Below are 12,554 nucleotides of genomic sequence, written 5' to 3'. Positions count from 1 at the left end.
AAAATAGAAGCCAATGCCCCCCCCCCCCCCCCAATCAAACAACTTATCATTACCAAACCTTAAAGTTACTCACCAAATTGTAATTATAATGCTATGAGCCAAAAGTTTCTTTACTCAATCTACTCAGAATAAGTATTAGTTAGTTACCATCATAATCTTAATTAAATAAATAATTTATTTCTACCAACATGTTTCCTAGGTGCTCAACACATTTAAAAAATATGTAACGTTTTACAATTTTTTTCTATCTCTACAACTGATAAATACTAAAAGTTGTAATCGATTGTTATGTGTTGCACACCAATGACGTTTTCTCTTTATAAAACTGATTTATATAAAGATGTTGTAAATTAATTTCTGTCTTAATTTATAAAATTTAAATCATCCTTCACCTTAACATAAAAAATAATCCGACTTAGTGATTTAGATGAAAATTTATAAAAATTGTGTGACAAAACTATTAATTTTTTTTTTCTAAAAACTCCATGTATATTCTTTTTACTTATATATCTAACAAAAATAATTAAATAAAAGAAATTAAAAAGAGTTTGTGTAAATTGCCAAAATCGTCCCTGTGGTTTTGTATTTGCCAGTTTCATCCAAATATCCTCAACTTAACAGAAAAAAATATACTAAGTTAGTGGTTTGGATGAAAATGACAAAAAGTTACAAACGTTGAGGGCAATTTTGTACAAAAGTGTCATTTTAGACGAAAATGGTAAACGTGCCCAAACCTCAGGGGACGCTTTTGGCAATTAACTCTTTAATTTTTGTATTTAATATTAGTGTAAGGGTATATTGGTAAACTTAGATAGATCATTAATTGGTAGTCTTCCTTTTTAATAGCTAACTAAATTAAATTTGTAACTCATTTTCAAAAAAAAAAAAAAAATTTTTTTTCAAATAAGATAAAAATTAATTTAAAGTGTGAGTTGAAATACAAAGTGTGTAGGATGAATTACGAGCTGTGTAAGATAAATTTCAATATGTGTAGGATAAATTTTGATGTGTGTAGGCAAAAATTTTAGTATGTAGGATGATAGTCTTTATGACTAATTAATTAGTCAAAAATAATAATAATAATAATAAACGAAATGAGAGAAAAATTACTTAATGTTTACAATTGTACTCTTTGTTCTTTTTCTTCTTAACTGAACCTCCTATATATATATATATATATATATATATATATATATATATATATATGGGAAGGTTCAAATGAAAACCAGTAGTTATTGTGAAAACTCACAAACTAATTAAAAAAGCCAAAAAAAAAACATACCATTTTTTTTTGCATACCGATTTTCGCCATTTTTTATATATATATAAAATTTCAATTTTTTTTTGTAGTGCACATGTGTAATACTACAATGTGTATTATTACACATGTGTACTACAATTTTTTTTTTTGAAAAAAAAACTTTTTTATATAAAAAAAACCCTGCGATTTTTATTAAAAAATTGAAAAAAAAAATAAAATTTTGGTGTGTTTTTTAGGCTTTTTTTAGTTAGTTTTCGAGTTTTCACAATAAAAGTGGTTTTCATTTGAACCATCCCCTATATATATATATATATATATATATATATATATATAGGAGAAAGATCCGTTAGGAACCACCGTTTATTGCGAGAACCGCGAGAACCAATGTGAACACAACCAAAAATACCTAAAAAAACACACAAATTTTTTTTTAACATTGTTTATAAATAAATCGCTACTTTTAGTAGCCAAAAATAATTTTTTTTGCTACTAAAAGTAGCGATTTTAATGTAGCGATTTTTTGGGGGTTTAGTTTTTAGCATTTTAGCTTGGGAGGGGGGGGGTAGGTTTTTTTTTAGGTTTTTTGGGGGGTTTAGTTTTTAGCATTTAGCTTGGGTTTTTTTTTTTTTTTTTTTTTTTTGGGGGGGGGGGAGGTGGGGTTAGGTTTTTTTTAGGTTTTTTTAGCTATTTTAGGTTGTGTTCACATTGGTTCTCGCGGTTCTCGCAATAAAGGCGGTTCTCGCATGAACCTTACCCTATATATATATATATATATATATATATATATATATATATATATATATATATATATATATATATTGAGAAGAAAATTTTATTAAGAATAAAAAGAACAAAAGGGTACAATTGTAAAACATTAAATAGTTTTTTTCTCATCTCATTTATTATTATGTTTGACTAATTAATTAGTCATTATGACCATCATCCTCCACACTAAAAAATTTTGTCTACACACATCAAAAGTTATCCTACACATTCCGAAATTTATCCTACACATATTGAAATTTATCTTACACAACTCGTAATTTATCCTACACGCCTCGTATTTATCCTACACTATAAATGAATTTTTATTTTTATTTTTTGAGAAAAAATATATATCTTAAAAATAAGTTACAAATTTAATATAGTTAGTTATTAAAGATGAAACTAACAATTAATGATGTATGTAAGTTTACCAATATACCCTTATAGTTACATTAAGTACAAATATTAAATGAAGTCTAATGAAGCATTCCTATTGGTTGAAATTTCTTCTTTTTTCTTCTTACAAAGAATTTATTCTCATTTGAACTCTCCACTATATATATATATATATAGGGGGAGAATCATATGAGAAGAGAATTATTGAAAGAAGAAAAAGAAGAAAGGACATATTGGTATAATATTATTTCATTTATAACTCATCTCATTAATTTTTTTTAATTAATTATTGACTAATCATTAATTATACTACATATAATCTACAAAACCTACACATATCAAAATTTTCCTACATATACCCTACACATTATATAATTTTATTCTACACAGTCGAAATTTATCCTACACACCTCAAAATATATCCTACACAACTCATAATTTATCCTACACAACTAGTAATTTATTCTACATTTTACATTAAGTTGTTTTTTAATTTGAAAAAAGTATATATTTTAAAAAGGAGTTACAAATTTAATTTAGTTAGTTATTAAAGAGGAAGAATACAAATTAATGATATATGTGAGTTTACCAATATACTCTTATATTAAAATTAAATGCAAATATTAAATGAAGTAAAAAAAAATATTTTTATTGGTTGAAATTTTTTTTTTATTACAAATTTTTTTTTCTTATTTGAACTCTCCACCATACATGAAATATTAATAAAACCGTCACCCTTATATGTATGGTTATACCATACATACATATGGTATATGTAATATATACACATGGTATGTAACTAAATGTGTGTTTACACACATATATATCCAATATATCAATTGATCGTTAGTAAATCTATTGCCCTTATATGGTTTTTGGCTTTTGAAAAAATCACACATAAATCACGTTTACAAATTGTTAACAATTTTAGTTACATGGTTCTCTTTATTAAGGACATTATTGCTAGCAAAATATGTACTTTTCGTGAATTACTTTCTCACCAACCGAAAACTTGATCCACATATAGATGATTATACACGTCCCAAATATATAAATAAATAAATAAATAAAAACTTGAAAACGAAAAGAGTGAAAGGGACCTTGTACATACTACACATAGAGAAAAATAAGTATTTAATTGCTATTTTATACTTGTTTTCCAAGCATAACCATTGAATTATATCATCTTCGTCTTCATCTTCCACAAATACACTTTTTTTTTCCATCATCTCTCTCTCTCTCTCTCTAGAGTGTGCATGTATTTGATAAGTCAATAGATGATTAATTATGTATGTTCACATACATGGAAATATATAGATGGAAGAACTCCTTAACGAAGCTCCATAGATGAATTCCCATCTTTGACAAAATCATCACATATATACACAATAGGGTTTCTGTGAACAAAGCTTCTTTGAACATGGACTCCATTTTCAATCTTGAAGAAACCAGAAGATCCAGTTTGCTTCAACAAATCATCGAATCGTTCGGTTTCGCTTATGTTTGCCTTTGGTCTCACTTTCCACAACATTCCAAGTACGTAGTTTGATTTTCTTCACATACAAGCATATACATATGTGTGCAAGTGTCTATTTAATATTCTTACATCCATACAAATATCACATGCAGTTGCTTGATCTTCATTGATGGAGTTTACAAAGAAGAAAACAATCAAACAAGCTCATCATCTGGAAGTCTTGCCTTGAGGTCTTTTCTTGACTACCAAAAGTCAATGTTCTTGGTTGATAATTACAGTAGGTAAGAACACGAAAATGCAATTAGTCTTTATGTTACTAACTAATATGCATATGTATAATATTCATAAACCATCTTTATCATTTTTATCTGTACACAGAAGAGTTCCAGGGTTTGCATTTATGCACAATCGAACGTATATGGAGTGTAAAGGATTCGAGCTTTCGAAAATGGCATCAAATGCAGCACAGCTACAATTTTATCAAGTAAGTACACATATATTTATAAAAATTGTAATTATTTATATGATCCCTTAATGCAAGATTTGAAGCTAATAAGTAACCCTATTTTTAATTACTTTCAGGAAGCAAGGATTAAGGTAATAAAAAAAGTGTACAATATAAATCAAGCTCAAGATTTAATCTTTTCAATTCATTTTTCATCATACATTTTCATTTATTACAGACTGCAATTTTTATGGGGTGTGATAATGGGGAGATTGAGCTTGGCATGTCCAAGGACTCTTCACAAGTAACAAATTTACTTACTTTAATATTTCATATTATGTATTCACATTTTCCTAAACGCTTTTAACTTATGCTTTTTATTTTTAATATATACAGATTAACTTTGAAATTGAGTTAAAGAAGTCGTTTCCTGGTGATTTCCCACAAGAAGTGCTTGGTCAATCACTTGATCAAACTCGACCTTCGTCTTCTTCATCGTCTTTAAGATCATTATCGATGGAAAATAGCGCGGATTACCCGCCTTTTCTCTTCAACATGCTTCAAACAACTTCTAATATGGCCGAAATATATGGTTTCAAAGAACCATATTTGGAGCAACAAGCACCAAATCAAACACCATCTTCTTCAACAATGAGATCACCAGAAGATGCTCTCCAACAAACTCTAAATCAAATTAGAACTAATCAAAAGATACCTTCAAGAGAACATGAAGAAGAGGCAATGACACGAGCAATTCTTGCAGCTATTTCTTCTTCTTCTCCTGCTTCTTCCTCTTCTTCGCATCAGCGTCGACCTCCTCGAGTTGCTAGTGCTTTTAAGAGATACCGGTCACATTTAGGACCTACAAATCAAGTTCAAAATCGACAAAGTCTCACCAGAAGATCGCTTTCATTTTTTAGAAATTTAAATGAGGCTCGAGCCCAACAAGATTATCGAATGGCCCAAACAACACGACCAACAACCAATCAACTTCATCACATGATGTCGGAGAGAAAAAGACGAGAAAAACTTAATGAAAGCTTTCAAGCTTTGAGATCAGTTCTTCCTCCGGGATCCAAGGTACATCATTCACTTCATTTATATATCGATCCTTCTTCATATTGTATCTATGATCTTTATTCCATTACATGTCAAGTAAACAAAATTTATATATAAAAACTCATGAAAGGAAGAAAGAAACCCAAACTTGTTTCAAGAAAGCAAAGGAACCCTAGCTGGTAATGTTTTTTGTTTTATATTTTAATAAAGATGTAAACTTCATACAAAATGGGCTATATTGTACGACCATTTCTGGTTTGAGAAAGTTTACTAGGTTTTAAATTACATAAACTAGGTTTTAATAATTTCCCGGTTTATTTACAAACCAGACACTTGTTCATTGTTTGCATCAAAGTGTAAACGATTAATTAAATATGTAAACTTGATTAAAAAAAAAGACAATATATATATTGTCTACTATCGACCCTTTCCTCTTCGAGAAAGTTTACAAGATTTTTAATTACATAAACTTGGTTTTAGTATAGTTTCCCGGTTTACAAGCCAAATACTTGTTCTTTATCTAAATATAATTATATAAATACATATTGACTTGAAAGATCCAGTAAGATATAATACAACTTGTATTTTGCTTTAGAATGTTCATCTTGCTTTTAGAGAATTTAAGTATACTTTTCTTATAGTATTTTATGGCTTATGATTGTAGAAGGATAAGGCATCGGTGTTATCGAACATAAAGGAGTACATAGGTTCTTTAAAGTCTCAAGTTGAGGAGCTTAAAAAAAGAAACAAGATTTTGGAGGCTGAGCAACCAGGGAACGATATGCCTAAGCAAGATTCTAGTGGCTTTTCTGGTGAGAGACTAATCATCAGAATCACAGATGTCGAAGAATCGACTTCAGAATCGCAAGTTGTGGACGTGGAAGTGAATGTAAGAGGGGCTTTGATACTCGGGGATTTGGTTGTTCGAATATTGGAGTTCATGAAACAGGTTGAGAATGTTACTGTAATGTCAATAGATGCTCGGACACAACTATCAGAGACGACGCAAACTATCGCGAATCGAGTGGTTTTGAGATTGCGAATTCAGGTATATATTTTTCATATAACTTTTATTCAGAAAAAATCATTGTTTTGTAAAAGAGTAAAGTTGTTTTTGAGTTCATGTGCTTTATGCATTTTAACCATTTGAATCCAAAAATCAAACTTGTCTTGATTTGAGTCCCTGTGGTTTCTAATTTTAACCATTTGAATCCAACAGGTAAACAATATTCAAATTAGAAACATTTGGTTTTTTGATTCAAATGGTTAAAATTAGAGATCACGGAGACTCAAATGGTTAAAATTAGAGAGCACAAGGACTCAAATTAAGACAAGTTTGATTTTTAGACTCAAATGGTTAAAATACACAAACCATAGGGACTCAAAAAGGACTTTACTCTTTGTAAAAACACAGAAAAGAGTTAATTACATAGTTAGTTTCTGTGATTTGCACAAAATAACATACTTAGGTATTAATAGTTTAAAATACCTTCTAGAGTATTAACTTTTCGTTTTGTAACGTTTGGAAGTATTAACGTTAATTGTTTGTTAAACTATTAGTACCTAACTATTTTATTTTGTGCAAACTACAGGGACTAACTATGTTAATACCTTAGAAGTTAATACCTCCAAATGTTACAAAATGAAAAGTTAACACCCTAAAAGGTGATTTTAAACCTATTAATACCTAAGTATGTTATTTTATACAAACCATATGGACTAACTATATAATTAACTACACATAAAAAAAAAACTTTATTCTACATGAACAACAGTAAAAAAAGAAAAACTACATTCTACATCTACAACGATAATATTCGAAAATTAAATATAAAAATATATTGTTTCTTTCATTTGTACAAACTTTATTACATAGCTAGTTTGCCTCTTAGGGATCATAATAATATTATATTTTAACAGATTAAAATTATTATCATTCAACACCAATAACTTTAACTTAATTAAACATCATCTAAGAAGCTTCTTATTATTACACCAATAACTTTAACTTAATTAAACATCATCTAAGAAGCTTCTTATTATTACACCAAGTGTAGTAAAATATAAATAATATACTATAGAACAAATAATTAGAACTTAACTATAATGTCAACATTATTTCTAGAGTCGACTAGAAGCAAAAGAAAATTTTCATTTAACTAGGACACTTATGATACGAGTTTCTACTTACATTTGTAGAAACACGATTAAATACCAATTAAACTAAAGATTAATAAGGTGGATACAATTAACCATTTCAAAAAAAAATACCAATTAGCTTGACCATATACTTATGTTATGATATTTATTTTAACGATCATTTATATTCGTAACCAGAAGGAAGTTAGTGAGAAAAAGACCATGTTAACTTTTTGAGTACATGAAGGAAGTTAGTGAGAAAAAAGACCATGTTAACTTTTTTTTGAGTACATGAACTTTTTTAGAATTATTAATATGATATTAGTGGCTTCTTGGAACACCTGTTCGTCAACTTTTTTTGACCTACCAAAAGCATTATCGATCAATTCAAGTTTGGACGATAAGTTCATTGGGTTAATAAATATATTAAGGGCAATCATAATGGGTCTCTATCATTTTTTCATAACTAAATTATACGAAAAATATAAAATTTTAATTCATAAGTGAAAAAATGAAAAAATGGGGGATTATAGGAGTTTAGTACTATTCATACTTTATCATATTTTTTTTTTTAAAATATAAAATTTTAATTCATACGTGAAAAAATGAAAAAATGGAGGATTATAGGAGTTTAGTACTATTCATTTTTTATCATATTTTTTAGTGGATACAAGTGAAAAAATATAATATTTAATTGATTTATATATTGTTTCTAAAAAGTGAACAAGTTTTAAAAATAAATATGTATTTTAATTAAATTATAATAAAATGGATTCCATTGTAAATGGTCTAGTAAAAAACAAAAACAAATACATATATAGATAATATGCAAATATTTGTGGAATTTATCTATTTAAGGAAAAAAAAGTTGACTTAATGTATAATTCATAAATTTACTTTTTGCATTAAATGATGCAATAAAAGAGACGATCTGAAGTTAAAAAAACAAGAAAAAATTCGGGCTATTCTTCATTGACTACAAGAAAAAAAGTTGGGGCTACTATTTATTGACTACATTTCCTTACACTTTCCTTCGATTCTATGCAGGGAAGTGAATGGGACAGATCAAACTTCCAAGAAGCAATGAAGAGGGTCCTTGATGACCTAGCACAATGACATGTTGCCATATACTTTTATGCCACATGTTGTGGACAACGTTAGAAATCCTAACAAAAATGTTTACTTTTAGTTATTAGTGTGTAAGAATATCGATCTCTAGTAGAATTATTCTTATGATTTTTTTAAAGATTTTGATTATATCAAAAGGTACGTATCTTGGATTTGTGCATAAATTTAACATGAACATTTTTACAGGCATCTATAGATTTATAGATGAATACAAACAAACGTACCCAATAAAATCTTAACACATAATAGTAGAGTCCAGGGCTGACCCTTAGAATTCATGTATCATGTTCGAGCTTGAAAAAACGTGCCTTTAGGCCTTAACGAAATTTGGTATTTGACTCACTAAAGGTATAAACTTAATGCTAATGGGCTAATAACTAATCTAAACCATATAAATAGTTTTGTAAGTGAGCCTATGTTGGTGTTTGTATAGGTATACCCCCTATTAATTAATTTATTTTTACATGTACATATCAGATTTTTCAAAAAATAATGTGCCCTTCGAAATATTGGGCCCTGGCCGGCGGTCCTCCTCGCCCACCTTCAGGGCCAGCCATAGTAAAGTCTGAGGAGTGGAAGATGATCCCGAAAGATAGAGATGATCCCGATGTGACCCCAATGCCAAACATAAGAAGTATAATATATGTAGTAACGTAAAGCGTGACAGAGAAAACTTAAAACATCAAATAATGAGGTAATAGAAAATGGCCAAACATTACATTAGGGATGTGCATGAATTGGTTTGGTTTAGTTTGGTTTGGTTTTTACTATTAATCATCAGCATAACCGCTAACTTTGGTTACGGAATTTCCTTAGCCATAACTCTAATCGAATTTCGGTTACGGTTAATCGGTTATGAAGTCGGTTATGGTTCGGTTTCGATTATTTAACCAAGAAATGTTTGAAATAAATAGGGATGTTAGGGTGTTATTAGGGGCGTGCACGGTTTGTACTTAGCTCGGGTCTTTTTATAAAATAACAAAGACTACATTTGTTTATTAAACTACCGATGTAAGATTTCCTTTAATAAGTTAAATTCTCAACAAAAAAATTACGATTATAACACCTAAGTTCTTCATTAAAATAAAAAGCATCTACATCAAGATCATTTTGTTACTAACATACTTTTATCTTATTAAAAAATCTCTACATGGTTAATCTGAAATATAAATCCACTATATAGACATATAATTACATGTCCGGTTTGCTTTTAGTTATATTAGTTAACCGAAGCTTCATAACCGTCACCATAACCAGTTACTCGGTTATACAAAGTTTCATAGCCATAACCATTGGTTATGTTGGTTATCGGTTAATAGTGGTTCGGTTATATCGATTATGATTCGGTTATCGATCATGGCGATTATTTTGCTCAACCCAATTACATACAATCAAAATCCATATAAGAAATCGTTTGGTGATTTCCAACCTTCTAGTTCTTTTAAAATTTCCAACTAGCCATAAACACTAATCAAATACCACAAATTTCTAGCACATGTAGCTTGTTGGCAGATCAGAGTTTACACACAACAAACAAATATGATATACACACACGAGAACTCCATCACCACTTTGTTATACATTTATCAGCCAAGAAATTACAATGCCTTATCAATCAATTTATAGTAAAACAAACTTATGAATAAGTAACCAAATTCTAGTCCTAATCTGACTCAAACCACTTTAAATAATTCACTAAAGTAATCGAAAAAACCTATTCTATCAAACTCTTTTAAAGTCCTATAAAAAATTCACAGCTTCAACCCCTTCATTCAACTTATCAAGATTACCCCTTGATCCCCACCCCCACCCCCCTAAAACAATGTCGGTTCATCCCCATGAACCGAATTCGTTAGCTTTTCTCTTTACTTGGGACACTTACTTACATAATGCTCATACTCATTGCAAGTGAAACATCTTATTCTACTTTTATCCCAATTTCCGACAAACTGGCCGCCTCGACCCCTTCCACCTTTACTTTAGTTCGACGACCCCCGTGCATCAGATTTAGAATATAATAGTTTGCTTTGATTATCACTAACTGTCCCATCTTGCAATTTGATGCTCCACATACAATTTCAACTACCTATTGCTTCTTTGATAACATGCTCTCGAAATCTGTGTATTGTTTAATGACGAAGACAATATGTAGATGCTTGGTACCAAATCCAACAACTTTTGAACAATCATTTCATTATCAAGACTCTACCCAAGACTGTTAAACCTTGAAAGAAATCCACTTAACTTTCTAACAAATTCTTCAATCGTGCATGTCCCATTCATTCGAATTTGCTTGAGTTCTCTCCTTAAAGTAGCTAGTTGGGCCTTTTGAATCATGTCTACACCAAGAAACCTTACCTGAAGGGCTTCCATATATCCTTCGCTTGTCAGTTCTTAGAAACTCGAAGGAGTATATCATACGCTAGTGCTTGAAAGAGAACCACCCTAGCAACTTTGTTTTTCTTGTCACACCCTCAAATTCCACATGCGGAGTACTACCGCGAGGCGTGTGACTGACCAAGATCCAGCTACCAATCATATTGAACAATTAAAATAACAGTGATATAGTTTCACTAAACCAATACGATTAGTGACTATTAAAGCTTAAGTCCAAATTTTTTAAGTTGAAAGCAACAATTTAAGAGAGTAGTGGAAGCATAAGTAAAATGGTTCAAACATAAGTTCATGGTTCATGATTATTAAAGAAGCCAACAAATGGGTTAAGACGTCCACTACACATCCCCAAGTTGCAAGCTCCTTAGTCACTGTGTACCTGCAAAGCATGCAGTAGGGTGTCAACATAAAGTTGGTGAGTTCACGAGTTTGTCCAGTTTTAATTTCCAAAAACTTGTTCAAGTAGTTAAGTTACTCATTTATATCATGCCATGGGAGCTACCCCATATGTAAGCTACAAAACTGTGTTATACCAAATATTCTGTGACCTCATGTTTGGTTGCCCCGTTTTGTCAATGTCTATCATCATTGACGGTTGCCTGAGTCTATTAGTTCACGCCCGTCCTCAAAAGGCATGGTGTGAGGTTGGTGAAACCTAAATAGCGCTATCAACTAATAACCCGTTCGCCAGGCCCCGACGATTAATCAGTATCGTAAGTAGGGACTTCCGTGATAGAGTTTCGTTTAGTACGCTTGTTGCATCTAATATAAATAGTAATTAACTGAGCATCCCACACAAGGGGAGAAAAGTTTTTTTGTATCCCACACAAGGAGATAGCGTTGTTTGTTCCATTTCCTAACCACCGGGAACACATGCTTTTAGTAAAAGTTGTGAACTCACCTCGGTTTGCTCGGCAGATAGTTTACTCGGTTTAGTTTGTTGGTCAACCACGTCCTATTATGGTTACCAATATTGGTCAGGTTTTGTATGCAAATAGTATCATGTATACACGTATTAACACGTAGCACATAAATCCCTACTTATGTGGATTTAGTTTGGAGTGCAGTGGAGGCGGTTGTTGGAGGGCAGTGGAGGCAGTGGTTGAGGGGTGGAGGTAGGTGATTGCATATCTAAACATGATTTCAGATATATGGTGACAATGGTTCGAAGATGGGGGTTCAGACGTGGGTGGCTCGAGTGGTGGTTTTGGTGTGGTGTGACGGTGCTGGATAGAGTGATGATGCGGTGGTGGATGATGTCAGATTTGGCGTTCGGGAGAAGGTTTTATGGTTGTAGAGGTAGTGGTGGACGGTGATGCTTGGGGTTGAGGAGATGAAGTAGGAGGGGATTGTGGGTCCCATTTGTTTATATTTAAATAATAGTGGCAGGCCTTATTTCTCTTTATAATGATTTGTTAATTATTAATGTTTTATATATTTTAAGGAAAGGGTATTTATGTCATTTCACACCCTCTTAACTGAGAAAACTA

General features: G+C 30.8%; 1 protein-coding gene across 2 annotated transcripts; it reads left to right on the top strand.

The window, feature by feature from the left end:
* Positions 1–3,618: 3,618 nt before the first annotated feature.
* LOC110927470 (putative transcription factor bHLH041) lies at positions 3,619–8,811 on the top strand. Of its 2 annotated transcripts, XM_035987316.1 has the most exons (8): positions 3,619–3,958; positions 4,052–4,180; positions 4,278–4,383; positions 4,482–4,496; positions 4,583–4,648; positions 4,741–5,424; positions 6,068–6,451; positions 8,590–8,811. In XM_035987316.1, exons 1-8 carry the CDS (start codon positions 3,843–3,845, stop codon positions 8,656–8,658), a joined length of 1,569 nt encoding a protein of 522 aa, XP_035843209.1. In that variant the 5' UTR covers positions 3,619–3,842; the 3' UTR covers positions 8,659–8,811. The 2 variants fall into 2 exon arrangements, with proteins under 2 accessions (XP_035843209.1, XP_022026776.2); XM_022171084.2 differs by lacking the exon at positions 4,482–4,496 and having other exon boundaries at positions 8,590–8,799.
* The last annotated feature ends 3,743 nt before the right edge of the window (positions 8,812–12,554 follow it).

This window comes from Helianthus annuus, chromosome 3 (genome assembly GCF_002127325.2).
Source record: "Helianthus annuus cultivar XRQ/B chromosome 3, HanXRQr2.0-SUNRISE, whole genome shotgun sequence".
In the NCBI taxonomy this organism is placed as follows: domain Eukaryota; kingdom Viridiplantae; phylum Streptophyta; class Magnoliopsida; order Asterales; family Asteraceae; genus Helianthus; species Helianthus annuus.
The sequence above is the reverse complement of the archived record's forward strand: the minus strand, read 5'-3'. Positions and strand labels throughout refer to the sequence as shown.